The sequence below is a fragment of the Drosophila kikkawai genome, chromosome 3L (assembly GCF_030179895.1).
Source record: "Drosophila kikkawai strain 14028-0561.14 chromosome 3L, DkikHiC1v2, whole genome shotgun sequence".
In the NCBI taxonomy this organism is placed as follows: Eukaryota; Metazoa; Arthropoda; class Insecta; order Diptera; family Drosophilidae; genus Drosophila; species Drosophila kikkawai.
In genome coordinates this window covers 21,091,511-21,116,287 of record NC_091730.1, presented here as the reverse complement: position 1 = coordinate 21,116,287, position 24,777 = coordinate 21,091,511, and the positions used below count along the sequence as shown (strand labels likewise).

Below are 24,777 nucleotides of genomic sequence, written 5' to 3'. Positions count from 1 at the left end.
GCAAGTGAATTTCACTTCAGAGCAGATTGATGAAATATTTCAAGCGGTGAAGCCTTAGTTTTCAAGCTGTTCCCTAAAACAATCCTTAATCCTTCCTCATACCCCTTCAAATTTTTATAAATTTATTTCCTATTATAAACCATTTTAAAATCGCTTTTATTCACCGTGTATGGCAAACAATTGCAAACACACTCTGAATGTTTAAATGTTCTCCGAGCTACGCTTTTCAATTGAGACATTATTCAATTTGTGACAATCGCGAGAAAACCGAAACCGAAACTGAATCAAAAACTAAAAAAAGAAGCAAGAAGACCAAACGAGTGAACGAAAAACAAGAGCTAAAAACAATTAACTGCATTTTGGCGATTTCCCAAAGCGATGTTCTAATTTTGCAACCAAAGGAAAAAAAGAAAAAAGAAAAAAAAAAACTGCCTCGATGGGCCCAAAGTTGTGAACATTTAATGAGCACCAAAACCGTAAATTTAATTTATATCGTTTTCTAAGCTTTTTGTCAGACGACAAATTTCGTAATTTTGCTGCCTTTGCTTTTGCTTTCCGCCGATTCGTGTAAACTGTGCCGGCTCTCGGCATGGAGCTCGGATCGCAGCCGGAGCCTGGTTGCATGTCAAAGGCGCATGAAACGCCGCCAGGCTGCCACAAGAATCAAATGACACTCGGCCTGGCCTGGTCCATTTTCGGTCAGTGGCGAGCTCCGCAAAAAATTATCTATGCAGCGAGCCGTATGCCTCGCATGAAATATCCAAAATACCCGCAGTGAGCAGCCTTAATTGGCACCTCGACACTTGGCCAGGACCGAATGCCTGTGTAGGTGCACTTGGACGGACTCTGGTGCGAGATTTATGTTCTCTATATGCATTCATTGCCCAACTGGCGGTTTCGCACTTTGGTACATTAAAGCACTGGCACTGGGACTCGCTATGACTTCTGGCTTCTGGCCATTCGGCAGTTGGAAGCTGGAAGCTGGCAGCCGTGCCGCCGCTTTATGATAAAGTATTCCCGCCAATGGTCACGCAATAAATTTTTGACATGACTTACGCATGTCCAATAAGGCTGATGGGGGGCAATAGATATGAGTGGTGGCCGTTCTGCAGATCTAAGTGATCCGCTGCAAAGCACTTGTACAACTTTTATGGGAGTCAGCCAAAGGCCACACGGCGTATGAGCGATTAAATCTGAAGTAATATCTGGAAACCTTGAATGTCGTGGGGCTGTTAAAGTTGATCTTTAAATAAAAAAACATGTAATAGAATGGGGTTTATTTTTCAATGTGATATGATTTTGACAGGCCTACACCAAGGTGCAATTCGGTAAGCTAATTAAGTAGATTGTTGACTTTAAAATATTATTAAATAAAGTATATATGTATGTATTCTTTGTTTAGCTATTAAATCTATTGATTATTTTTCTTCTTTTGTTGTAAGACATAAAAATACTTATAGAAAAATATGACCTCCTTCTTGTTTAATTTAATCGAAAGTTGTCTCCATATATTTTGTTTTTTAATTTTATGTTATGCGTATTTCCCTTTTCTGAAGTCGCACCTTTATAATTGCAGCTCTGCCCCAGAAATGTCAGCGATTAGCCGGGAATTTAATTTGGCTGCACCCTAGCCACCAACAACAGACAATTTCCATCGGCGCGAAGAACCGCCTACCCTCAGGCCTATTTACATATGTAAATAATATATATAAATCAAATTTCCAATAACTCAATTTCACATGCACGCGGGCAGGTTCAAGTTGGGCAGAAACATCTGTAAATCGATTGATTGCACTTCGCCTAAAGATTGCAATTATCCAGCGGCAGTTAAACAAACGTCGTTAATTACATAGACAATCCTTCAGGCAGTCAGTCGGTCGGTCTGTGTGAGAGAGCAGCAATTATAATTGGCGTTTATTGAGATACAGCGATAAAAGCCACTGGTAATTGACATTTAAGGTAATTCATTAACGCGGCTAACACGTAGGGGAGTCAAAAAGCCAAATACCAAACAGGTGGACTGCCGAAAAAATACACCTTTAATCATGCACTAGATTTGGGGATCGGTTTTTTTTTTAGAAAATGTACGACTTAAAAAGTTGCCTCAATTTTTGTTGTCCAATTTTTCAGCGCACACATTTGCATACGAACCGCAACGGCGCCACGATTCTCTTCGGTTCCCACCAAGTTGCGCGGATTTGGAGACTCGAGTTGTTAGCGGCAATTATTGTAACATGCGGACGGGGCTGCATAAATCAGCTTAATTGCTATATTTAAATTCTAAATTTGGAGTTTTTGCCAAGTGCGCCGTCGTCTAGTTGTGCAAGTGACACGGTCAGGCGTCCGTTTTTGCGTCCGAAATGATATTAATGCGTGGGTTTATTTTTCGGGCAGCAACTGTAATTTATGCAAATTAATATATATATTTATTTTGACATTTTTTACCGTTTCTTGAAATAGTTTTGAATGGCTTTTAAATGAGAATTTGATTATATTCATTTTAAAGTACTTGAAAGCCAAAACGGACTAGATTTTGAGTAAATTAATCATTTAATATTTAAATACCTAACATTAAATGCTTATGATACATGGATTAAAATAACCAATGTAGAAAAATAAATCGTATAACATTTTTCTAATAAAAGTAACATTTTTAAATGTTAATTTCAAATTTAAATCCAACCGCCAAGTGTTGGTAAGCCTTATCCTTTATCGATAAATTGATTGATATTCGATTGTTCTCATGGGATCGTGGAATGAGTGGTGTTATTCGAAACCTTTTTAAAATAAGTAATTTTCAAATATTTTGATTTTGTGATCGGTGTAAACAAATTTGTACGATTTTTTTTACGATGTTATACATTTTCGTAATGTTTTATTCGTAGTCCGATATTTTATCCGTAAAAAAAATCGAAAATCGATAGTAGAAAATATCGGTTTTAAGCCAGCTGCTTTTCAACATCAAAATTCCGGCTAAAATACGCAAATTGCGCCTTTTATCTTCGTTTAATTTTGAGGCGACGAAATGTCGACGACCAACGACGACACACCGCTCAAGAGCGACAAGGATCTCGACTTAAACGAACTGGCCAAACGAGAGCTCTTCTCCTCGGACGTAGAAATGGAAGTGCACGAATCCGATACGGAATTCAAGGAATCCAATTTACCGTTATTGGGTAAGTCGGACAGCGTGGAGACGATTCCCTTTCGCCGGGACAGCGTGGAGACGGTTCCCTTTCACCATGAATCTGGGGATGATGCCAGGCCGACCAGCGTGGAGTCGGAGCCCCATAGTAGAGCCAGCGCAGACAGGAAGAGGCGTGGAAAGGACAGTACGGATACGGAACTCCATAAGACGGGTCGCCGTAAGACCGACAGCAGAGTTCCTGAGACGAAAAGTACCTTGACCGATTCGGATGTGGAAATGGTCTCAGCCAAATCGGATGCCAAAGAGTCGGAACCAACAAAGCAGGCGCGCCGCAGGAAGACCAAGGAGCGACCGGCACCCCCGCAAGCGCCACCGCAGAAGCTAAACTGGAAGCTGAACCTGCGTATCTTGATCTCTAATTTGTACTTGAGCAGCGAGGACCGCCTGCCTGGCGCCTGTGTGCCCAAGTGTTTGCACAACACCGGCCAGTGTGTGGACAAGCACCGCAACTCCATTCTGCCAGACGCCCCCAGCTTCACAGCCACTCAGGCACTGAGGACTACGCTGAATGGTCAGCACTACGACACCTTCCTGGACATCTTGGAGATGATGGTGCTGCAGTGTGTCTATCCTGGCGACCGGATCTTCGAACGGCTCTTAGACATGACCATGGTAAGGGAGGCTGGCTACCCCTGTTGCTTTAGTGCACTGCAATAATTGGATTAACTCTCCTTTCAGATACTCATAGCCAAGGACATGAGCGTCAAGGAGCTGGGCGACACCTACAACAAGCTGATACGCACCTTCTTCCTCCTGATCGATGCCTTTCCGCCCTGCTGGACGGCTCTGCGTCCCTACTACCTCAACTTCCTGGGCGTCGCAAAGCCCGCGGGGCGGGAAAAGCGCACGGATAATTCAACACCCCAGAAACTAAAGTTCTATTTGGATCTCCTTGAGGAGAACCTGGCTCAGTGTAGCGACGAGGACATCCGCGAAAACACAAAGTTCTACGAGAAGTTCGTTTTCAATTACTCCGAAGAGGAGGACGCCAACATGTCGCAGGAGACGGTGTTCCTGCGTCACGTCCATCAGTACGACTGGCTGAGTGGCAAGCTCTGCCTGGACGACTTCAAGAGGATGTCGGCTTCGGTGCGCCTGGCCAGACTGTGCGACGTGCTTAACATACTCACCTGGATCCTGGAAATGGAGTTTCTTTTGTGGCTGGACCACAATCGCCTGCGCCAGGCGGAGTCCGAGTTCTTTCAGGAGGACACCAAGCCGTTTGTATCGATCGTCTTTGAAATGACGGCCAGCACACGGCTTACCGACATCGTTCGTCAGGTGATGCGATTGTACGGACTGGCGGCGTCCAAGTCCATGTATCCGGAAAGACAAAGGATTCTCCAGGTGAGAGCTGGTGAGCAACCAGTTAGAAATACATTAAATAATGGTTAATCTACTTCCCCCAGCGCCTAATAGTCCTCGCTGTGGAAGCTAGCAACACGGCGGAACTGAAGTATGAGGATAACAAGGCGATATTTCCGCATCTGGGCCCCCAGACCCGCCTGCTGATCGCTGAATTCTTCAAGATTTTCAAGTCAAAGAATCCCAAGCACATCAGCACATACCTGAAGACCATTCCGCAGCTGGCTCAGCCCTATCTGCGCTACGAGTTCACAGATCACTTTCTGCAGCTGTTCTACTTTCCCAAAAAGCTGCCCTTCGGTCCGGAGAAGGTTTGCGACGAGTTCACCGCTCGCCAGTGGGTGAAGTACAAGCCCAAGAGCGAAATCGAAGAGGACGACGAACAATTGTCGCGGGAGGATTACCTCAAGTTGCTGCTCAATGCGCTAAAGGACTACGACGCCTGGCTGAACCTCGCAGGCTTCTGGAAGTGCCTGAAAAACAAAAGGCAGGTGCAGCCAATTCAGACGCGGACCAGCAGTCCGCTCGCCACGCCGGTGGGCGTGATAACCGGCGACACGGGCAAGGTGTTCATGCTGGACGAAATGGAGGAGGAGGTGCACACCTGGAAGAAGCGCATGGACACCAAGGTGATTATAGGCCGGCCTAAGGTTAATCTACCGATCGCCAGGATCAATACGGCCAAGATGTGCGTGCGCTATGGCGAGGATGTGCGTCAATTGCGCTACCTCCGCCGCCTGCTGCAGAACGAGGTGCAGAACGAAGAGGGGATCGATGTGTCCGATTGGCTGAGCTATCTGAACGCCTTCCTGGGCGACGATGAGCCCATGCCACAACCAGGGACTACGTCTGCCAACGAATCGGAGGCATCCTAGGCTATCATACTTGTATACATTAAGCTCACGAAAGTTCAAATCATGTTTAAGTTATTCAGAGTTCATTGAAGGAAGCGCTCAGCGGTATCGTTTTGAATAAGATGCATTATTTTGCCATTGTTTTCGTTTCTGTATTTCTCCGTTGCAAATATATATATATATTTATGCGGTAACTAAATACACAATTACGTACACATTTACATATATAAATACAGCTACTACGCTTGTACATACATTAATAAATATATATGTATATATGTGTATAATTATACAATATTATCGCGTTTTGTTTTTAAGCACTTTTTTGCTTGTTTGTTTTTGCCTTTGCAGCTTTCCATTTGCCTAACGATTCTTGTCTTTGTTCATTGTATGTCTAAATTCTTTGCGGTTTTACATTTTACACATTCCAACTAATCATTATAATTAGGCTCTTAAATGCTAATCTCACTACGTCACTTATGTTTGTAATGTATATAATAGGCGCAGGCGTGGGAGAGGGAGAGGGAAGGTAGGAATTGGAAGGAGGGGAAGCTGTGTGCAATTAATGGTTCCTCAGAGGGATGCTCTGCCAGGATATTGGGATGTGGGCTGTCTGGCTTTCAATTCGTTAACACTACACATTTATCAACATTTATTTATTATTGTTTATTCCATATAGGCTAGGGTTTTCGTTCTCTTCCCGGCTTTGCAATTGATTCGTATACATTTAAGAGTTTTCGTTTCGTTTTCGTTTTTGTTGCGCTTTAAAATCTCTAGGAACTTGAGGCAGGAGACGGAGAGCCCCTGCTGCAGGTTTTAAATGTATTTAAAGAGGATCTGAAAGGGTATAGTCACGATATATAGTCAGTCGGGGGAACCAAGGGTAACATATGTAGGATCAAAGACCTTATAAAACCAAGAAGATCTGTCCACAAAATTACTTGAATTCATGTGTGTGTATTGCTATTGTTTATCATAAAAAGTCGCAGTTTTGTATTTTTAGAAAATATATTATTTTCATCTTTTTAAAAAGGATTTCTTGTTTTTGTTTTTACAATTTAGTTAAACTCTTTTCTTAACTTCGCCTACGCCGCTCTCCTCGCTCTCTATCTCGGTCTTTATACATATACAAATTGGAGTTGGGCGTTTTTTGTACAGAACTTATGGTCGTAATTAATTAAGAATTAATTAGTTTGCGTTTACTTCATTAACTAATATTAGACAAGGGCCTTGTGTGGGTGCTCCAATCGATGCCAGGATGTAGAAATTAAAACTACCAGGACTAAAATCAATTAAAATTAACAAAACGCTGCTCTTTTAAAACTATGGCTCTTTAGGGACTACGAAATTAGGTTATTTTCGACCACGCTTACCGACTATTAGAATTTTCTTTGCAATTAAATAATTAAGCTAGGAATTTCCGTTAAAACAAATTGAATTTGTGTAGGCCCCCAAGCTCGGTAAAAATCGCCTCACAAGAATCGGCCACCGCCTGACTAAGTCAGCGAGTGTGTAAAACAATTGCCCTTAAACGTTAAAGGTCTAATAAAAACAGTTTAAAAGTGAGTGTTGGATTAACAAATTTAAAATTTGAAACGTATTTGCCACTTTGTGAAGCTCAGCCTGTCCGCCTTCGTTCGTTCATCTCAACTTACACGCAATGACTTTTAGCTTATCTTGTGTTAAGTATTTCCTTGTTTTTTTTTTTAAGCAATTTTTAGTTTTCATCTAGAGTTGCTCCTAGTTACAGTTAACGGTTAGGATTACTTTTAAGTGAGTAGGAGAGAGTGTGCTTTATTCTATTTCTGTTGAGAGGTCTTTTTGCTGCGGGGTTCTAGTTTTAGCTTAGACTTTAGGGACTTCTGTCTTGCGGCTATGCGGGAGCTCTCTCTGGGTGCTCTGGATTGGTTGCTTGGTTTCGGTTAGCTACTTTTGAAGCGTTTGCTATACATTCATCTTGGTAAGTTCTTACGTCACACATTTAAACCTTAACAACAACAACAATGTTTCGCTACAATTAAACAACTAACAACAACGTAAGCGTACACACCAAAACCTGGCTCACTTTCGGATCGATGATTGCTGCTCCTCTTGCTCAGGATCCTCCTCCTGCTGCTGCTCCACATCCTCCTCCTCCTCCTCATCCTCATCCACAGTCTCCTCCTTGAGCATGTACTCGAGGAGCAGCTCATCGACTCATCCCTCGCGCTGCGTCGACGCCGCAGCCGCTGACGTTGTGGCTGTCGTCACGCCATTCGATGGCGATTCGACCTTGATCACTCCCAGCTGCTGCAGCTCCTCGCGCGTATGCTGGATGCGGCCCACCACCACACCGCCCATGGTCACAAAGCTGCCGTCCGCTGTCACCGTGCCTAGCTGCATTGCACCGGACAAATCCCCAAGAGCGGCCACATTAAAGTGGTGTTGGTGGTGCGGCGAGCCGTCCTGCAGGTGCTGCTGCTGTGGCTGCTGTTGGGACGGTGGCGGAGGCTGCTGCTGGTGGTGCTGGTGCGGTTGCTGTTGATGTTGCTGGTGGTGGTGGTGTCCTGACAGGACAACACTGCTGGGCGGAGGCGGAGGCTGCTGCTGGTGATGGTGCTGCTGCTGCTGCTGGTGCTGATGGTGGTGTGCCGCCAACGCCATCCGTCCCAGTCACCCCTCCTCCTCCTCCGTTTTGATCTTGACAGGAACGTAGACCTTGTCCATCACATGGATCTTTATGTGGTTGTTGAGCGTGCTGGACTGACGGAACTGCTTCTTGCAGATGACGCACTCGAAGGGCTTTTCACCTGCCATAAAAAGGAGAGATGTGCAAGATGGAAGATAATCTGCGGCTGACCCCAGTCAACTACTCACCCGTGTGGATCTTCACGTGATTGGCCAGGGTGCTCAGCTGACGGAAATGCTTAGGACAGTAGTTGCAGTTGTAGGGCTTCTCGCCCGTATGGATCTTCAGATGGTTCGTCAGCGTCGACGATTGACGGAAGGTCTTATCACAAACGTTGCATTTGTAGGGCTTCTCGCCAGTGTGGATCTTCACGTGGTTGGTCAGTGTGCTCAGCTGCCGGAAGCGACGATCGCACACGGTACAGTGGAAGGGTTTCTCCAGCTCGCGGGGTCCTCCGCCTCCTCCGCCGGCATTGCCATTGCTACCAGGCCCACCCTCGCCGGAATGCTCGCCATGCCCGTTGGTGCCCAGATAGTGATCGCTGGACATTGTCGGACTGTGCGAGGTCAGATGAGCCAGATGCGGCGGTTGCGACTGTGGCTGTGGCGCTGGCTGCTGCTGCTCGGCCGCTGCCGCCTGGGCCGCCGCTGCCTGGGCAGCTGCCATGGCCGCTGCTTGAGCGGCGCTATGCGCCTCCGCCGAGATCCCGCTCAGGTGCATCTGGAAGGGCAAGGCCAGTTCCGTCGGCGGCGGCGGTGGTGCAGACGGCGGTCCACTGGGCTGCTGCTGCTGTTGCTGCTGGTGATGCTGCTGCTGTTGCTGCTGCTGTTGCACTGACGCCGCCGCTGCTGCCATGTGGCTGGGATGCGTGGCCTGGGTGACCGTATCATTGTTATTATTGTTAGCAATGGTAGTTTGGGGCTGGGTGGCCACAATGACGATGTCGCAGTTACTGCTCATCGCCGTGGCAGCGGCATGGGCATGGGGCAGGCTCTTGATATGCATCATGAACTGCTCGCTGGGATCGGGTAAGGGGGTTGGATTTGGACTTGGATTTGGTGCTGAATCTTCTGGTGGCGGGTAAACTGGATCACCGCCTGTGACTTGAACAGAAAGCTGGCTAACGAACTAAGATCGATGCTTCACAAATGCCACGACATGGTCATCGCTTCACTGTTGGTGTTGTTGCTGCTAGTGCCTGGAATGGAGATTGGATCGGAGATTGGGTTTTAGTAAAGAGTGGCGGCCTGGCCTTTTGGTATGCAAAAATATGTGAGGAATTCCCAGACACACAAAAAATACCTAACTGCGAAATTATAAATCTAAATTATTCAATAGCTGACACACTTCCCCAACTTGTGCCTCTCTCCCTCTTTCTATCTGCGCCAATCCCCGCCAGAATTATTTTTTTTCTGACATTTTGGGTGTTTTCCCAAGGGCATAAATTATGGAGCATTCCGATTATGCATTTTTAAAATCAAAATAAATAGGCGGCGGGCGCTCTTCAAAATGCATGTGAAATATTTTCAAGCGCTTTTGGTTTTTACGTCCGCTCGGACAGGTTACCTGCCCTTTATCCACAGTGGACACTCGACAGCAGCGGAAAATAGCTTGATTAAGCTTTGTAAATAATAACTAACTCAATAGGTGTACCGCAAAGGGTGATGGAGGCACCAGGCGATTCGATTTAGCTTCGACCGCCTTCGTAGAGCTCGAGCTACCAAATTTGATGACAATATTATTATAGCTGTGATACAGATATCGGTCATATGCAATCTCGGCCACGCCCACCAGCGCCCACAAAAAATCTTGCTCTATATGAAAGCCTGAAATTACTGTAGGAATTATTTATGACAGTTTAAAATCACCTTTCCTAAATGACACTCTTGAGAGAATAAGTTTTAACTTTAACTTGTTCACCGTAGCGAGCTTGCACTGTGCTTACACACACACACACAAACACATACACCCTTGAGCGCTCAGGTATCTCTCTTGGTTTTTTTTTTTAGTGGAACTGACAGCGTGTTACTTTCTCGCAAATTACATGTGTTTTCCTAGCAACTTGATCGAAATCCCGCCGTGCTGACCAACACGAAACGCTAGTAGACGACAGGCCACACCAGGACTTTCTTTGGATTGCAATCTCACTAATTTTGGGCGGGCTTTTGGTGAAAAATTTTCCCTTTTTCAAAAGCAGTTTTTCCACTAACACGTTGCCTTTGCTCCGCCACTCGCCCCTTTGGCCCACGAGCCACAACCACTTTCAGTCGCACACACAGACACCAGGGCAGCACACACATGCACTCACACGCGCACACACACAGTCGCGTACTCTCAGTGTAAAAGCTCTTTTGAGGTTAGGAGACTTTTAATTTTTGGAGCTCGGTGGCCCCATCAAAATGATCAATGTTTTCCACAGGGCCCTTAAAAAATCCTCCAAACTCCGGGCTCCATTTGGGTTTGTATTTGGTGGCTGGCATGCACAAACGCGCACACCTCTCGGCGCCCACACATTGACCTACCTTTCCATTTTGTGGCTGTGCTGTGTGGGGCCTTTGGCTTAGATTTCCCCCCGTTTTACATCATTTTCCGCATTCGATTCGCTTTGGGGTTTGGTAATCGGGAACGGTGCTCGCGCTTCGCTATCGCTGATCGAAAAGGGGGCCTCACAGCATTATCCGCGGCTGGTTGTTCATTTATAAAAAGCGTATAAATGTTAGAAAAATAGTACAAATATTTCTTTTTTTTTTTTTTACTGTTTCGCGTACAAAATAGACGCGAACTGAACTGGTGCAAATTGGAGATGGGCGATATTTGGGGGACCTGTTACTTGCTCCCAAGTATCGTGTCACGCTTCGCGGTCGTGAATAGCTGCGAAAGTTTTGCTCTTTGAAGGATTTTTCGGGTTGTAATTTAAGAAATATATATCAATTTATAGTTTAAAAAAAGTTTACATAGAAATTTAAATAGAAATTAAAACCATGTTGAAACCAGATCGAAACAGATTTACCTATCAAAAATTGATTAAGCTTAGCTTGGGATAGTTAAAAAAAAGACAGTTCTTTGTTTGCTTAAAAAAAATGTTATTAACCAATTGACATAAATATTTACTAATTTTTTTAATTTTTTTTAAATGATCGATGTTTCTAAAATTCATCTTGAATTAATTTTTGGCATGTGAACTGGTTCCAGTTATGCCATTCACCTGTGAATGTTTTAATTTTGCATGTGGTATTTTTTACAGGTGGAGAAACATCGATCTTTTTCGATATATGAAAGTAAAACATCGATGTATCATCGATGATTCCAAAAATTGTTAAAACATCGATGCATCGGTGTTCTATCGATGTTTCTCTACCTCCAGTATTTTTAACCCGCCCAAATACGGTCATACTGCCCGGTGCAGAACTTATTTGCTTTATTGTTTATTATTCTTGGTAAATTGTACTTTAAAATCAAATGCAATTGCTTAAAAAAGTGCTGGCGCGGTTAGTGCTTGTTTTATAAAATCGTGCAGACCCGCGACGACGCCTGCGGCTGGTCGCCATGTCCATTGCTTAAACTCAGCTCGCTGTTCACCTTGTTTGTGTTCTTGTTGTGCAGCGCAGCCGGCGGACGCGTTTCATCTGTTGGCGAAAAGAGTTGATTCAGGTGAGTCTCTTTTACGGGAATTGCTACAATGTAAACTGCCTAATGATTACCTTCGATTCTGACCGCCTTTTCGTTGCGGCACGAGAGCCTGTCCATCATCTGTTGCATGAAGCCCTTGGCATCCTCCTCCTTTTGCTGAACGACCGCCTGCACGTGGGAGTTGGCGCGCATCTGCATAGCCCGAATGTCGTCCTGCATTGCCTTTTTGCTGCGCTCCACCACCGCGTCGAGGGGATCTTCGTAGGGATTGCTCGAAGGCTCAAAGGGATTGCTCGGCTCGAAGATGTTTCCGTTCCCGTTGCCATTCCCTGTTGAATTGTGTATCGAGTTCACGGAGGCTGTGGTTCGCTCATCCTCTTCGCCGGATCCCAACGTGGTTGTCGTCTTGGGTGCCCCCTCTTTCGAGGACACGTCCGGCGTTGAAACTGGTGTGGTTTGCGGATCGGCCTCACGGGCCGCTTTAATCTGAAACAACGACGAGATATTCTCCTTGGCGCCCAGGACCTCGCTAGAAATTTTGCTGGTCACCGAATCCATAGCCCTGCCCATGGAGTCCTTTGTGTCGGACGCTGCCTTGGCAGCATTGCTGCCCGCCTGCTCCACGGCGTGCATGGCATTGCTGCCCGCCTGCTCCACGGCGTGCATGGCATCGCTGGCCATCCGCTGGGCACCTTTTCCTGCGGCACCCACAGCCCCGCCCACGGCACCTACTGCGCCTCGAGCTCCGGTGGCCATTCGTTCGCCGGCAGCCTCCATGGCATCCTTGGCGCCGTACGCCGCCTTTCTAACCGCTGTCTGGATGGAGCTGCGCGTGGAGTCCATGGCATCCATCGCTTCTTCCCCGGCCTTGGCCGCCGCCTCTTCTGTGTTTGTTACGATTTTGTCCACCTGCTCCTCCACGTGGTGCAGCATCTGCTCGCCATCCGATTCCAGGTCCTCTAGCGAGCTCTCGTGCGGTGTGTCCGGCATTTGTTCCTCCACCTTGGCCGTGACATCCACGCCGTTGTTGATGAAGCGAATCTCGTTGATCACCTTGCTGCTGTCCTTTGAGTCATTGGTCGTGGTTATCTCCACGGCCAGCTGCTCGTCCTCTTCTGTGGGCGGCGTTGGAGTGTTGACCTGAATAGTTGCCGCAGGCACCTCGGCCACTGTCTCCAAGCTGTCCACCAGCTCCGGCGAGGTGCGATCCAAATGATCGTGATCCATGGCCGCCTCGTACGAGAAATTCCGTATAGGTGTCTTCTTGATCGTTTGCGGTGTGCTGGAATCGCTGCTCTCGGGATATGGTGTTCGAGGACGCAGTAGCTTCTCCTGGCTGCCAGCACCCGCCGCCGTCACCATCGACTCTTGAGGATTTACTGAATGCATCGAATGCGCGGATTTGTTGGATCTTAAAGATTCCGTTGGGGATTTCGGGGGCGTGGGTGTGTGTGACGGGGGCGTGGGCATTTTCTGCAGGGAATTCATGGGTTTTATAGGAGATTGCTTAGCTGGTGATGCCTTCAAGGGAGAATCCATGGTTTTACCAGCTACTTCCTTGGTTGCCATTTCATTTATTGGTGATTCTAACGGTGCTGTGGGCTCCATTGACTCAATTTTCAGCTGACCTTTGTTTGTTGGGTGATCCTCCTTTTCCTTTTGCTCATCAGTTATGGAATCTTCCATTTCTTGTTTCTTATTTCCAGAAGTTATTGCTGATTGATCCTCCATTTGATTTTTTATCTCTTTTAAAGGACTGCTTTTTCTGTCCTCATTTCCGTTAACTTCTTCGAGTTCCTTGGCCTTAGACTCTTCGCTGTCTACATTTGCATTTGTATCCTGGGACTCAGATTTCTCTTCTTTTTCGTTTGCATCCTCCTCTTTGCTTAAATGCTTCACTGCCTCCATGGCTGCCGCTGTACCAGCACCGGCTGCGGCTGCCAAGCCCCCCACAGTGGCTGCCATCGATCGCTCCTCGGCCTCCTCCACTCCCTTTTGCTTGGTCAGACTCCTGCCACTGTGGGACCTAACGTGCTCCTCGTTTCCATTCGCATCTGGCGGCTGCAGGGCGAAGCTGCGGCTCGTATAGCGATGTGGGTCCGCTGAGCCGCTAACCGTAGCCGATGACATCGAGGATCTTGGTATGCCCTGCACGAGTATGTGCTGATCCCCGACTGCGATGTCCAGTAGTCGGAGGTTCTTGAACTTGGAGATCTCGCGGAAGGTCTTCAAGTGATGGCCGCTCTCCGAGAATGTGGTGAAGAACTTGTTCGCCTTGCTGAGAACCGCATAGAAGGAGAAGCCCTTGAGGAGCTTCCAAATCGGACCGTTCTCCTCGCTGTCGTAGTCATAGAAGCGCTGGAAGACCAGGCTCTTATTCCGCACGGATTCAAAGCTTCGGTAGATGCTGCCTGCATTGGTCACGATATACACCTCGCTGGTCTTGGATATGTGCATAAAGATAATCTGCTCCGTGGGCGGCAGGTTCTTCTGCAGCTCAGTGAAGCGCGGAAAGACGAACTCATTGAGGTGGCCAGTGAGGAAAAGGTTTCCGCTGGCGGTCAGGACAAGCGTGGACTCCGGTCCACAGGCAAACTGCTGTACCTTTGCATCCAGACGAATCTCTACCGGATGTCCATCGTAGTCTGCCTCAAGTTCGCCCAGCTGCTGACGGGCATTTGACCCGCAGCCAATAAGCCGTCCGGTGCCTTTTCAAAAGGGATTTTAGTATTTGGGATTAACTTATCTGTACTGCATTTCTGTCTCCTTTCTCTACTACTTACTGGTTAGCACGGCAAAGTGCTCGTTTCCCGCCTGAACTGCCATGAAGTTGTCCGTCTCCTCGCTCTTGGACAGGTAATCGTCGAATTCCTCCAATCGAAACGGCTTTCGGATAATAGCACAGGTCTGCTGCTCCACCAGTGCGGTGGTGAAGTGCTGGGCCACATGGGTGTCTTCGGGGAAAATGTTGCGACCCGTAAAGAAGATCTCATTGGAATCTGCGGAGATGGTGGTTTTCTTATTTATTTTTTAATTAATCAGAGAAAATTACTATTATGTACATATATAAAGTTTTCCCATCTAGTTTTCTTCAAATGTAACTACTTTCAATGCTAAAAATCAAACCCAAAAAGCTTGCCATAGCCACACAAAGAAAACTTTAAACTTTCTTTATATTCTAGAATATTAATGTTTACGTTTGTCTTTAAACTGTCTATAATCTTTATTATTTAAACAATCTAACAAACCTTGTACATAGATACTTCTTAGTAAGTTCTATCGGTAGAGTAAAATTGCCTGGATCTTTTCCAGCTAATAAGTCTGCAATACTAATATTAAATATATATATTAAAGCCTTGTCTAAATACATATGTCATAGGCTCTAAATATGCTCAAAATTATGCTTCCTTAACGGAAAATAATAGGAGTTGGAGCTAACTGAAGTAAGCCTGCAATTCAATTACCAAATTGCTGGCATTGACAAACTTTTGCAGCAACTCAAACTTTCTGTTGGGGCCAATTCCTTTAGTGGCACATTTCTCTCCTAAGTTAACCAACTTCCTTCAGGACTGCTATTTGTTGATTCACTCACGTGTCAGCATCACGGCCCAGTTGTTGCCGAAGGCGGCGTCGCAAATCTTTAATCCCAGTGTTTTCAAGGCCTTCACGCAGGTGGGCTTGGTCACAATGTCCCCATTGCTGGCGCTGTTGTTGTTGTTGCTGTTGCTGGCACCCTTCCTGCTGCCGGAGGCTCCTCCATGGCCACCAATCCCGAGCTGGCCGTAGTGGTTCTCGCCCCAAACAAATAGCCGGCCAGATTCTGTAATTGATAAGAGCGCGGTTTGACATTTGCTTTTGGCTTTCCTTTCTGCCTTTCGACGGCTTTTGTTTTTATTTCTGTTTTTGTTTTGTTTTATTATGTTTGTGGGGGGGTTGTTCCCTTTTCTTGACTTTTATTGATTGGAGAATGTGTGCGAGTGTGTGGGCCCTTCCCTCAATTCCCCATTCCCCCAATCCCTCAATCGCTCAACTGTTTAACTGCTCCCCCGCAGAAGTTAACGCCTCAATTACGATTGCCGCCTCGGTGTTCTAGGTTCAGTTTCGGTCTCGGAATTTGATTCGGTTTCGGTTTAATATTTGGGGGTTTTCTTTCGTGAGTTTGCTCCATATTTCAGGTATTTTTACGCCGCGTCTGACCCCATTAGTTGTCGATGTTGCCGTGATTTGAAGTGCTTGGTGGTCAGCTCGCCTCAGTCTAGCGCGGATTTTAAGCTTATGTAATGCGGGGTTAAATGTGGGACAAATGTGTACTACTACACGGTAAAATAATTAAATTATTTATTAATAGATACCAATGGGCTGTTAATTAATTAATAGTGAGTTGATCTTGCTGAGCTAGTCACTAAAGCTAAGTTATTATGTTTATTGCTCTCGGAAGTATACCTATATATTAAAACATCTTATTAAGGTGTGTTTGAGTGCTAAAAAGAGCCCTAGAATTAATCCTTTATTTATATTTAGTTGATTTAAACATTTCCTATTCAATTCCTATTGAAATTTAATTTAAAACTTGATCTTATACCAATTTATATCTTTTCAAGTGTAGTTTTCGGGCTTAAATATTTAAACCACCCCTGCAAATACACCTAATCCTGGTCAGCAATTTGTCCGGTTGCGAAAGCCGGGCTTTGTAGACGTAATTTAGTAATTCAATGAACGAAAAGTAGCAAGACTGGGCCAACAGAAGAAAGTGAAAGTACCCCCGGGCGTTCAGCTTATTATTATTTAAAGGAAATTGCACCAAACATGCAATGCAGCACCGGCGGCAGCGGGCACAGACAACCAACTTTGACTTGGCCACTTGACCGGTGGAGCTTCGGTGGGGATTGGACGTCGGCGGATTGGGGTCATGTAGTAGTTACCACAAATGACAGCGCTCTGATGGGGACCGGATATCAGGCGCTTCACCGGATCGTTCTTGATGTAGAAGTAGCTCTGCGTATTCTCCGCCAGATGGGATTTGCCCAGGGTAAATATGGCTCCGCTGCTAGGAATGTCCATGATGGGGTCACTGTCTGGTCTCTTTTTTACTTGAATTTAAATTATATATACGACGGATTTGTGTAAAACTTTATTATTGATTTTAGTATTAGGAGTGCGTTTTGGCTTATTTTTATTCGCCGGCTGCAGTTCAAATGTCTATCGGTGCCCCCGGGCGCCGCACACACTTATTGGTACACAACAAAGCCATTTGGAGTTGCGTGCTCCGGGCTGCGGATTCCCGATTCCCGAGGCGGAAATGCGGCTGGACGAGAGAGAAAGCGAGAGCTAGTTGGCCGGCACTTGCGGTCAGTCGGACGATTCAGCGCGTACTGGTCAGCGAGGACTAGGTCTAGCTAGGACTAGGACTAGCTAGCTGGCCACTAGCCACGACTCTAGCTCACACACACACACAGTCGGGGCTCGGGCACGACCCACAGCAGTGGGGGTGCCATCAATATTGGGCCATTTGAGAGCCGGCCCTTATAAGTATGCTACGAGTGAGTGAGTTCCCGGCCAAGAGTGAGTCACCCTACTCCTCCGGCCACGATTTTCCCGAGTTAAGTTATTCCGTGCGCCAAAGAGCGAGTATGGGAATTCGGGTTTTTCTTTTTTTTTTTCCCCCATTTTCTTTTTTTTGGCTTTTCCCACTCTCTTTGGTATTTATGGCATTTTGTGAGTAATGTTTGCAAATCTCTCGGAATACGGAGTCCGGAATACGAGCGGCCACGTTAAAAATAACATTATTATATATGTGACTGGGGAACTGGGTTGCTTTTCCATTTTCCCTTTCATTCCCCCCTCCCCGACCTGTTGACATTTGCATAGAACGGAGTGTCCAGCCGAATATATTCGCGGCATTTTTTCTGAAAAGTTAATTAATTCGTTTTGGGCCCTCCCCTCTGACTTTTGGTCGCAGCTTAGCCGAAATTGGATAACGATTTTTATGGCGGCGCCGTCATAAAAACGGGGCCTAGTTGCCGCAAGTCAAGTCTCTCCACATTTGCGGACTTTCGCAGACAATTTGCCACAATTAATGGATTTCTGTTAACATCCGAAGAAGGTCTTTCATTGGATTCCCGTACTTACTTATGCAATAAATGCGTTGTCCGTCGACTGGGAAAGGCCAAAGGTGTCCAGAGACCGGACACTGGAGAGAGAATAATAGCCACGCGTGGCAGGGATCTGGTGTAAAATTAAGAGTAAACTTAAGGGGAGAACAATCGGTATAATTTATATATTTTCTTTTATTAAAATAGTACAGATTTTCCCTCCTTTAAGAATATTTTTACTGGTTTTTAAACTTGTAATAATGATAACTTCTAGGTTTCTTTTTAACTCTCGTTTTCACTTATAGATTGAAGAACTTCCAGTCGGGATCTTTAATATGTGAAAACTTTACTTCAACTCTCACAAAATTCTACCTTCTTTAGGCCAAGTTAAAGAAGCTCGACTGTTGCGAGGACTGCATTCGTTCTGTTTTCCTTTTATTGGGCTTTTTGTATTCTATTCTGCATTGCAATGGGTTGCCAGCAGGCCTCAGTTTGGTGTCTAAACTTTCCATATAATATGTGCGCCAGCTCGTTGGGTTATTCATGTGAGAGCCGAGCCGTGAGCCGTGAGCCCTTCGAGCATGTACTCCAATGTCTATGTAATTTATGAATCCCCTAACAAAGTTGTTTGGCCTGCAAACTGCAATTGCGCGCCTTGTTGGCCGCCTCGTCTCGCCTTTTGCCGCTCTTCGGGATGCGGGTTACGGGGCTGTTGCATGTGCCAGTTTACCCAGAGGGGGAATCCCCGATGGTTCCGCCCTCAGCCGCTGACTTGGCAAAAGGCGAATCTTGGCTCATGCAAATGCTGCCCACTTGCTGAGCTGAGCGTTGAACTCGAGCGTTGGCTCTTTGTGGTTTTTGCGCCTATTTTTAGTGGCCTTTGACTCGTTGTAGTCGTCGTGACAATTAGCCGGAGTCCATTGAACTCCGGTTCGATTGGGTCAAGATGTTCCGGATGACGTAAGGTGAAGGAGGAGGCGGATCAACTAAAAAAACCCCGGCACGGGTCAGCTGCCGGAACTCTCAGACGATGTGTCAATAGGCTGACAAATCTATTGGGCCACTATGGATTGGTAGTTAACGGGCCAAAGGTTGATTGAACCTGCCATCGGCGGGCTCCTCTCCTCCTCAGCAATCCCGGGTTCAAAGCAATCGATCCGGGAGGCAAGAAGGGTTCCCCATTCCCGGGACCCAAAAATAAACGAAATTAGTTGACCTTCAGAGAGCGAATTACCCTCCGTGTGTTGTGTGTGTGTGTGCTTTCTTGGGATTTGTGTGTTGGTCTTTTCTTGGACCGCCCAGAAAGTGGCGTGCGCTTTTCATTTCATTTTATTACCTTGCCTCAAAGCTTGACCCACACACACACACACACACATTCATTTACACCCTCACCTTCGTTTTGGTGAGGGAAAATGGCAATCATTGTGTAAATTGTTTACCTGGCCAGGCCTGGCGAAAGGTGCAAAAAGGAAAACTTGTTATTTTCCTGCGAGGCTTCTCGGAATGCCCACTACCAGCTCCCCATTCCGAGCAGCCGCCCACTACCTCCCATTGCTTTCTTCAATGTCAAGCGATATGGGCACGTTCCTGCAATTTAGTCTTGGTTGCTTCACGTGGTGATTATTTGTTGTCCTGGGAGCCAACAAAAATAGGGGAAAAAATGTGAAATTAGCTGGGAATTAGACGATTGTCACGCCCACGTAGCCGTAGGAAAGGAAACGAAAGGAATAAACCAAATGTAGTCTACTTCTCAGCTTTCTTTAATTACAGAAACCCCCCCGAAATGAGCGACGAAGGTGAAAGTAAGTCGGAGCACGAAGAGCAACCCAATCCCAAACCTGAGACAGAGGAAAGCAAGCAGCAAGTGGAGGAGGCTCCCAGCTCGGATAATAATGAGGTAACAAAGCCAAAGGATGAAACTCCTTCCCAGGACTTTGCCGCCTACGAGGAGCACATGACCTATGCACCGGACGGCGGGGCCATCTACACGGATCCCAGCACCAGGCAAAAGTACAAGTGGTGCACCAGCCAAAACAACTGGCAACCACTAAACGATGCCGAAGAAGGCGGAGATCCCTACGAGAACGAGCACTACAAGTGGTGCCCCAAAACCCAACAGTGGCTGCCCAAGAAGCAACAGGAAACCGAGACGGAGCACTACAAGTGGGATGAAAAGCAGCAAAAGTGGCTACCCAAGCAAAAACAAGGACCGGACCAGGATGTGGTCTATGGCGTGGATGAGAATGGGGATCGTACTTACACCGACAAGGATGGCGCCGTGTTCTTCTGGGATGCGGCCAAGAATGCCTGGTTTCCCAAGATCGACGATGACTTTATGGCCCGCTATCAAATGAACTACGGATTCATTGACAACACTTCGGCGGGCGAGAAAGAGAAGGCTGAAAAGGAAGCGGCCGAGGCCAAGAGAAAAGAGGAGGAACTCAGGCGAATGACGGCGGAGGCAGAGGCGGCCATGGCCAAGGATAGTGAAGCCTCCACAACGGCAGCGCCAACGGGCAAGCGGAAGATCCAAGAGCCTCCGAGTAAGTATTAAAACTTATCTAAAGGATTATAGCCAAGGAACACTTTGTTGCAGAATGGTTCGATATGGATCCCACGCAGAACACCAAGGTGTATGTCTCGAATCTGCCCCTGGACATCACCATGGATGAGTTTGCCGAACTGATGGGCAAGTGCGGCATGGTCATGCGGGATCCCCAGACCCAGAAGTTTAAGCTGAAGCTGTACGCCGAGAAGGATGGCCAGATCAAGGGCGACGGCCTCTGTGACTATATCAAGGTGAGTGAAATGAGAACAACATTTGCTTTGGTTTTTTTTTTGTTTTGTGTTTTTTTTTCTTGTTTCAAACTTTATTTTTCTTTATTTTTTGTATCTTTACTTCTGTTGTTTGCTGGCTTAACTAGTTTTAATCTTGCATAAATATTATATGGTAATTTTATCATATGTTTTCGTATTTTCTGTTGCTGCCCTTCCTCTGATTCGCTGACTATTTAGGTTTATTCGCATTCATTTCTCCGTGTTTCAGTTTTGTTTTTGCAGAGTATGGTGATAATATTTAAAATTGGTTAGTTTACTATTATTAAAATGCTTTACTTGGCTATATAAAATTGCTTTTTCTTTTCGATTTCATCGTTCTCAACCGCCTGGGCCTTCCATCTATCAATTTCCATTCCTTTGAACGAGACAAAGAACGCACTGAAAGTCGCCTCGCGGTTAGACACTCTTCCTTTTCTCTTTCTTGTTGTTGTTGTTGAGGTATTAAAAAATACATAAAAATTTACATTTAAACATACTTTAGTTATTACATATACAAATGTGTGTGTAAAGTATAGTTTTGTAACCTAAGAAGTTAGTAAAGTGGCCAAACCATCCATGATGTTATCCAAAAAGATTCTTAGTAAAGTATTGCTTGGCTTAGGCAAACGAGTTGTGGGAGGAGGAGGAGTAGGAGTGGGAGGAGGAGCAGGACCTGGTGGAGGAGCTTCTTTCCTTTCCTTCTTCTCTGGTTCCGTGTGCTTGAGTTAAAAGTTCCCCCGGTTCGCGGGGCTTGTGGGTTCTCTCTAAAATTGATGGCTAACTTCTAGTTCGGTTATTAAGGAAACGTGCGTGACTGGTTGCCGTGTGGGGTGTGTGTGTGTGCGTTGGTGTATCGTGTGTGTCTATATCCTAGACCTATATATATAGTGAATATATTTACTGTACAGTACTAGAGCTTAGCGAAGTGCTTGGAGATTGGGCTGGTTTCCTGCGCTCGTTCGAAATGCAATCTGAAATCTGATTCCCCTTTTAACCGAATATAATTAGCTGCGCAGCGATGATCCTTGATCTCATCTCTCCCGGTAAATAATACTTTGCGTGTGTTTCTCTTCGTCATTTCAAGCACAAAGAAAAGCAATCGAAAAGGTGTGTTGTCGACTGGGCAACGGTGCGTATGCGGAACCAATTTGATCGATATGTGTCTCGTGTGTTAGTTATTGGTTAGTGTTGGGTTCGGACTCGGGGGGATCCGCGCTGGGACCGCTCTACTCGTCATCGTTGAGCCTCATGGCGTGCTGTATCCGCTTGAGCTTCTTCTCCCTGTTCTCGCGCTCCTTCTGCTCCTTGAGCTGCTTGCGCCGCTTGCGCATCTCGATGAACTTCTTCTGGTCCTCGGGACTCAGGGCCGAGATGCGGTTGGCATAGTCCTGCCGCTTCTTCTCCAGCTTGGCTTGGACCTCTTCGTCGGCCAGCTTCTTGGCCGTCTCGAGGCGGCGCTTCTGCTCGGCGGCTTTGGCTTCTTCAGCGGCTCGCTCCAAGGCCTCCTTGGCCAGACGCGCATCTTCCGCATGGCGGATATCCTCCTCCAGGCGCCGCTTCACCTCACGCTCCTCAGCGCTTACCTCCTTAGCCAGGCGCGCCTCCTCTTCGGCCAGCTTCTTCTCGAGTGCCTCGCGCTGCGCGATTTCCCGTTCTCGCTGGCGCTGTAGCTCCTCGCGCTTTTGGTTTTCCTCGTGCAGCCGCTTCAGCTCCTTCTCCTCGAAGATGCGCGTTTCCTCCAGCCGCTTCAGCTCCTGGCGCTTCTCCTCTTCCTCTTGCTCGCGTCGGATCTGCTCCTGACGTTCCTTCTCCTGGCGCTCCAGCGTCTCCTGCAGTTCCAGCTCTTCGCGGCGTTTTGCCTCGCGCGCCTCGGCTAGCTGCCTCTCCCTATCCGTCTTGGCCTGCTGCCGATGCTTCTCGTACTCCTCGCGCTGTCGCTGCTCCTCGGCCTGCCGCTTGGCGTCATTCAGTCGATCCTGCGCCTCCTGCTCTTCGCGCTGCTTACGGCGTTCCTCCTCCAGTTTTTGTCGCTCCTTGGCCTCCAGCTCCCGCTGCTTCTGGATGCGTTCCTGGCGGAGTTTCTCGGCCTCCTCGTCTGCGGCCCGTTGGCGCTCCGCCTCGGCCTGGTGCTGCTTTAGCACTTCCAGTTCCCGGTTCCGAAGTTGCTGCTGGTAATCCCGATCCTGTTGATCGCGCTGCTGCTTCGCCTTCAGTTCGCGGAGTTGCTGCTCCTGTTCCTTCAGATGTTGCTGGTGGTGTTGCTGCTTCCGCGCCTCTTCCTCTTGATGCTGCTCCTCCTGTCGCCGCTTTTCCTTCTCCTCCTTTAGCTTCTTTTCTTGCTCCTCCTTGGTGTTTCCCTTGTCTTCGCTGGAGCGCTGGCGTAGTTCATCGACCTCTTGCGATTTTGGCGCATCCTGAGCCAGTTGTTCCGCCTGTCGACGCTGCTGCTCCTCCCGCAGCATACGTTGCTGCTCTTCCCGCTGCAGGCGCTGCTGTTCCTCCCGCTGGAGACGCTGCTGCTCCTCCCGCTGGCGACGTTGCTTCTCGCGACGCTGCTGCCGGACGAGAGCCTGGCGCTCCCTCTTGCGCTGCTGGCGGCGACGCTCGCGCTCCCGCTGGCGCTGCAGCTTTCGGTCGTACTGCGTCATTTGCTGAGGCGTGGGCGCGGGGCTCAACACATCGTTGGAGGGATTAGCGGCTGATGAAGCCACCGGCGGTGCAACAGTGGAGGGACGCGGACGCTTCCGTTGCTGTGCTGGTTGGTAGTTCACATCATTGGGGTGCTGGTTCTGGTTCTGACGGTTCCTCTGCGGGTTGCGCTGCTGCTTATTGCGGCGATTGTTGTTGTTGCGCCGGCGTGCAGGTATAATCATTTCCTCGTCGCTGCCCTCGGCCTTCACGCGGCGATGGTATCTGGAGAAGAGAAGAGACATGTGTTAATTAAACATTCTATATTGTTTTTCCAGGTGGAGAGTGTGAATCTGGCGCTGAACATCCTGGACGAGTACAATCTGCGCGGTCACAAGATTCGCGTCCAGAGAGCTCAGTTCCAAATGCGCGGCGAGTACAATCCTGCCCTGAAGCCCAAGCGGAAGAAGAAGGACAAGGAGAAGTTGCAAAAGATGAAGGAAAAGTGAGTGACCTTCGAAGGACTAAAAGAAAATATAAATATTAATGACGCTTTCCAGATTATTCGACTGGCGTCCTGATAAAATGCGTGGCGAACGCTCCAAAAATGAGAAAACTGTCATCATCAAGAACCTCTTTACACCGGAACTGTTTGAAAAGGAAGTGGAACTCATCCTGGAGTATCAGAACAATCTGCGCGAGGAGTGCAGCAAGTGCGGCATAGTCCGCAAAGTGGTGATCTACGATGTGAGTTGTATAACAAATACAAGTTGTGTCCGCATTTCTAACAAATTTCTTTGCAGCGCCACCCCGAGGGAGTTGCCCAGATCAACATGTCCTCGCCGGAGGAGGCCGATGTTGTTATACAAATGATGCAGGGCCGTTTCTTCGGAAAGCGACAGCTTAGCGCCGAGTCTTGGGATGGCAAGACCAAGTACAAGTGAGTCATGGCCACATAGATCTTATAAAGATTCGACTTTTAACTTCTTCATCTTCTTACAGAATCGATGAATCCGCTGTGGAGGCGCAGGAGCGTCTCTCCAAATGGGACGAGTTCTTGGAAGTGGAAGAAAGCGAAAAGAAGGAAGAGCCTCAGGAAGAGCAAAAGCAGGATCAGGACCGGGACCAGGACCAGGATAGCTCCCCAGAGAGCCAGCTGTTGCCCGGCGATGCCACCCCATAGATGCCCTTCACCTACCTGCGATCGTTGTCATGCGGATCGATGATCTCCAGGACCACCTCGTTGGCCTGCTCGTTCGGATAGGTGGCGTTCCATCGATTGTAGATCTTGTAGCGATTGGGGCCGCTCACCTTCGGCATCTTGTGCTGGCAGATGAAGCGCAACTTATCCGAGCAGGGACGCGCCGACCAGCGGTACTTGAGGCTCGGGTCGTAGATGGCACAGTTATTGTCCTGCGGGTTGCTGTTGGAGATAAGTTGCACATAGCTAGAATTGTTGCTTAAGCGTTAAATCAATCTACGGAAATAAAGGTAGAGAGGAAAGAGCATTGGCGG

General features: G+C 47.4%; 5 protein-coding genes across 7 annotated transcripts in view; 2 read left to right on the top strand and 3 right to left on the bottom strand.

The window, feature by feature from the left end:
* The first annotated feature begins 2,887 nt into the window (after positions 1 to 2,887).
* Positions 2,888 to 5,722, top strand: LOC108078819 (uncharacterized). Its single transcript, XM_017172903.3, has 3 exons — positions 2,888 to 3,820; positions 3,887 to 4,555; positions 4,618 to 5,722. Exons 1-3 carry the CDS (start codon positions 3,026 to 3,028, stop codon positions 5,446 to 5,448), a joined length of 2,295 nt encoding a protein of 764 aa, XP_017028392.1. The 5' UTR covers positions 2,888 to 3,025; the 3' UTR covers positions 5,449 to 5,722.
* Positions 5,723 to 6,416: 694 nt separating this feature from the next.
* Positions 6,417 to 10,093, bottom strand: Aef1 (Adult enhancer factor 1). Its single transcript, XM_070284946.1, is given in 3 exon segments — positions 6,417 to 8,216; positions 8,284 to 9,293; positions 9,964 to 10,093. Coding segments are annotated over 2 exon segments (1,413 nt in total). The 5' UTR covers positions 9,104 to 9,293; positions 9,964 to 10,093; the 3' UTR covers positions 6,417 to 7,623.
* Positions 10,094 to 11,596: 1,503 nt separating this feature from the next.
* LOC108078836 (uncharacterized) lies at positions 11,597 to 16,966 on the bottom strand. Its single transcript, XM_017172927.3, has 5 exons — positions 16,648 to 16,966; positions 15,318 to 15,545; positions 14,509 to 14,724; positions 11,797 to 14,433; positions 11,597 to 11,721 (listed from the first exon to the last, which is right to left on the bottom strand). The coding sequence occupies exons 1-5, from the start codon at positions 16,784 to 16,786 to the stop codon at positions 11,597 to 11,599; spliced, it is 3,345 nt and encodes a 1,114-aa protein (XP_017028416.1). The 5' UTR covers positions 16,787 to 16,966.
* Positions 11,605 to 24,770, top strand: barc (RRM1_TatSF1_like and RRM2_TatSF1_like domain-containing protein barc). 2 transcript variants are annotated; one of them, XM_017172930.3, is made up of 7 exons: positions 11,605 to 11,746; positions 19,588 to 20,360; positions 20,414 to 20,616; positions 23,601 to 23,767; positions 23,823 to 24,009; positions 24,066 to 24,202; positions 24,265 to 24,770. In XM_017172930.3, exons 2-7 carry the CDS (start codon positions 19,601 to 19,603, stop codon positions 24,443 to 24,445), a joined length of 1,635 nt encoding a protein of 544 aa, XP_017028419.1. In that variant the 5' UTR covers positions 11,605 to 11,746; positions 19,588 to 19,600; the 3' UTR covers positions 24,446 to 24,770. The 2 variants fall into 2 exon arrangements, with proteins under 2 accessions (XP_017028419.1, XP_017028420.1); XM_017172931.3 differs by having other exon boundaries at positions 11,618 to 11,746; positions 19,572 to 20,360.
* rgn (regeneration) overlaps positions 20,644 to 24,777 on the bottom strand; it is a 51,111-nt gene continuing 46,977 nt past the window's right edge. The window contains exons 6-7 of one of the 2 annotated variants that reach the window (XM_017172928.3): positions 24,461 to 24,709; positions 20,644 to 23,547 (exon numbers count right to left, since the gene is read on the bottom strand). In XM_017172928.3, the coding sequence (XP_017028417.1) occupies positions 21,861 to 23,547; positions 24,461 to 24,709 (1,936 nt within the window). In that variant the 3' untranslated portion in view covers positions 20,644 to 21,860. The remainder of the gene's footprint in view (positions 23,548 to 24,460; positions 24,710 to 24,777) is intronic. The other variant, XM_017172929.3, reaches the window with a different exon arrangement.

Coding starts and splice junctions, on each gene's coding strand:
- LOC108078819 (XM_017172903.3), top strand. CDS start 3,026: ATGTCGACGACCAACGACGACACACCGCTCAAGAGCGACAAGGATCTC. Junction 3,821..3,886: donor GGCTCTTAGACATGACCATG/GTAAGGGAGGCT, acceptor CTCTCCTTTCAG/ATACTCATAGCCAAGGACAT. Junction 4,556..4,617: donor AAAGACAAAGGATTCTCCAG/GTGAGAGCTGGT, acceptor TACTTCCCCCAG/CGCCTAATAGTCCTCGCTGT.
- LOC108078836 (XM_017172927.3), bottom strand. CDS start 16,786: ATGGACATTCCTAGCAGCGGAGCCATATTTACCCTGGGCAAATCCCAT. Junction 14,725..15,317: donor CTGGGCCGTGATGCTGACAC/GTGAGTGAATCA, acceptor CCATCTCCGCAG/ATTCCAATGAGATCTTCTTT. Junction 11,722..11,796: donor AAAGGCGGTCAGAATCGAAG/GTAATCATTAGG, acceptor TTTCGCCAACAG/ATGAAACGCGTCCGCCGGCT.
- barc (XM_017172930.3), top strand. CDS start 19,601: ATGAGCGACGAAGGTGAAAGTAAGTCGGAGCACGAAGAGCAACCCAAT. Junction 20,617..23,600: donor GCCTCTGTGACTATATCAAG/GTGAGTGAAATG, acceptor TTGTTTTTCCAG/GTGGAGAGTGTGAATCTGGC. Junction 23,768..23,822: donor TTGCAAAAGATGAAGGAAAA/GTGAGTGACCTT, acceptor GACGCTTTCCAG/ATTATTCGACTGGCGTCCTG.